The following is a 2,403-nucleotide window of genomic DNA, read 5'->3' on the forward strand; positions in this document are numbered from 1 at the left end:
GCCTCTTCTTCTTCCTCACTCGCCGATCTTGTCATTTCGACGAGGTCCTCGTCGGTTAGGGGCTCTGAGTGGCAGTCGATCAGTGAGTTTTGACGTATTCTGCCGTCATGTCGGAGAAACCTTCGTTGGCTACCAACCGCGCCAGCCTCACGGCCTTATCTACGGCGGAGTGATGAACTTCGTCTGGCGTAAATCCCTCATAGTCATGAACGACGTCTGGCCACAATTTTCTCCAACTTGCATTCAGTGTTTGCTGTTTCATCTCCTTAAGAGCGTTCTGAATGTTGGCCAGGCATGTCGCAATGTTGTACTCCCGCCAATATTTCTTGAGGCTGAAGTCATTGTCGCCTTCGTCGATGGAGGAGATGAGGCCCTCCATTGTGGACCTCGTGTAGAGGGCCTTGAAGGCCCGAATGACCCCCTGATCCATTGGTTGGATGAGGGAAGTGGTGTTGGGCGGCAGGAACTCCACTTGAACCCCGTCGTAATGCAGGTCCGTTGCATGTCCTCCTGCACAGTCCATCAAGAGGAGGACCTTAAAGGGCACAGCCCCTTTTCCCGCCGAGGTATTTTCAGCTAACGGTTCACCCTGTGGGATAAAGCAGTTTCCACGAACCCCCCAGTCGAGTGTGAGGGCTTTAGTTATCCATGCCTTCTTATTACTCATCCAGTAGACGGGCAGCAAGGCTTTGTTTTTGTTTTACAAAGCACGAGGATTCAGTGACTTGTAAATTAAGCCGGGCTTGAGCATGAACCCCGCAGCATTCCTGCACATGAGCAGAGTGACTCTATCTTTGTGGGCCTTGAACCCTGGCTTCTTCACTTCATCCTTGTAAAGGAACGTCCGGGACGGCATTCTCTTCCAAAAGAGGCCAGTTTCATCCATATTAAACACCTGCTCCGGGATATAGCCGCCCTCTTTAATAAATTTCGGGAACTCGTCCTCGACGTAACGATGAGCTGCCTCTTGGTTTGCTGAGGCGGCCTCCCCATACAACGGAATGCTGCGAAGGCCAAACCTCCTCTTGAATTTCTCGAACCAGCCCTTGCTGGCAACAAAACCACGTTTTTCTCGTGGGGCAGGATCATCTTCATCGTCGTCATCACCATCATCGTCATCTTCGTTCGATCCCCCTTCAGGAACGAGGCTATCATAAAGGGTTTTGGCTTTTGTGCGAATCATGTTGGTATCGAGACTAACCTTCTTTTCCCGACAGTCCGTTATCCACACTGATAATGCATTCTCCATTTGCACAATCTTCTTATTACGAGGAGTAACAACAGGCTTAGTGTCCTTGGAGAACGTTATTGAGGCAGTTTTATGGATTTTTAATTCGTCTTTTTTTATGTAGCGAACCGTTGACTCATTAAGTCCGTACGTGCGGGCAACAGATGCATACCTACTGCCTGCCTTAAGCATGTCCAATAACTTGACTTTTTCGTTCACCGTCATCATTTTTCTCTTCTTCTTGGGTTTACCAGAGGATGTAGAGGGTGTAGGACGTTTAGGAGCCATTTTCAAGGGCGTCACAAGCACTATTTTGCACAAAGAAAGCACAAAAATACAGCTAAAACTTTCATGTGGCAAGAGTAGCGACATGAGCGCGAGAGAACAATGAATGTGGGCTTCCTTCGCTGGGCGCTCAGCAGGGTGGGATGCTGGATGCTGGCTAATGCGTCTCGGCCAATCAGCTTGCGAGACAGATCAAGAGCCGAGATGGCCAGCGAATCAGAGAGGTGTATTTGAGTTACGCGCCATTTCCGTGTTGATACCTGATGTTCTAATGTACTCTCTCTGCCTTCTGCTAGCGCCCGAGCCAATTTTTTCTCAATTTTGAATTTTTGATGAATATTTGAAAATTCCGCGATGCACTGAGGGCGCGAAACTTGAGGTGCGAAGTAGCAAGGGATTACTGTATATATATATATATATATATATATATATATATATGATATATATATATATATAGATAATATATATATATAGATATATAATATTACTCCTAGGGTTATAATTAATGATATATTGCCAATATGTTCGCTGTGACCTATTGGAATGTGGAGAACAGAGCCGAGCAACGACCCGAGAAAAGCTGACAAATGATTTCTGTGGGTGGCATGATATGAAACTGCATAGTAGACGAGTCAATGTACGTCAGTTCATGGGCTCTTTTCAAAGTGCCTTTGGGAAACTGGTTGTAGCCAGTAATATGAGGCATTAACGAAGTGTGCGTTCGTATGTGCGTGTGTGCCTCTTCTATTCTTAATGCACCCCTACCCAAGTCTATGGTGGATTTGGATAGAGACGTCTGTAGAGGAAAGGCAAGATACCAAGGAAGCTCTGCGAAAGTTTATCTGTATTAACCCTCTTACGCCGAAGCCCTAAAAATCAAAACCTCTCCT

At 46.6% G+C, this 2,403-nt stretch overlaps 1 protein-coding gene across 1 annotated transcript; it reads right to left on the reverse strand.

Annotated features, from left to right (window-relative positions):
* Window positions 1–700: 700 nt before the first annotated feature.
* On the reverse strand, window positions 701–1,516 carry LOC135199578 (tigger transposable element-derived protein 1-like). Its single transcript, XM_064227734.1, has one exon. It carries the CDS (start codon window positions 1,514–1,516, stop codon window positions 701–703), a length of 816 nt encoding a protein of 271 aa, XP_064083804.1.
* Between the last annotated feature and the right edge of the window lie 887 nt (window positions 1,517–2,403).

This window comes from Macrobrachium nipponense, chromosome 26 (assembly GCF_015104395.2).
Source record: "Macrobrachium nipponense isolate FS-2020 chromosome 26, ASM1510439v2, whole genome shotgun sequence".
NCBI classification, from domain to species: Eukaryota; Metazoa; Arthropoda; class Malacostraca; order Decapoda; family Palaemonidae; genus Macrobrachium; species Macrobrachium nipponense.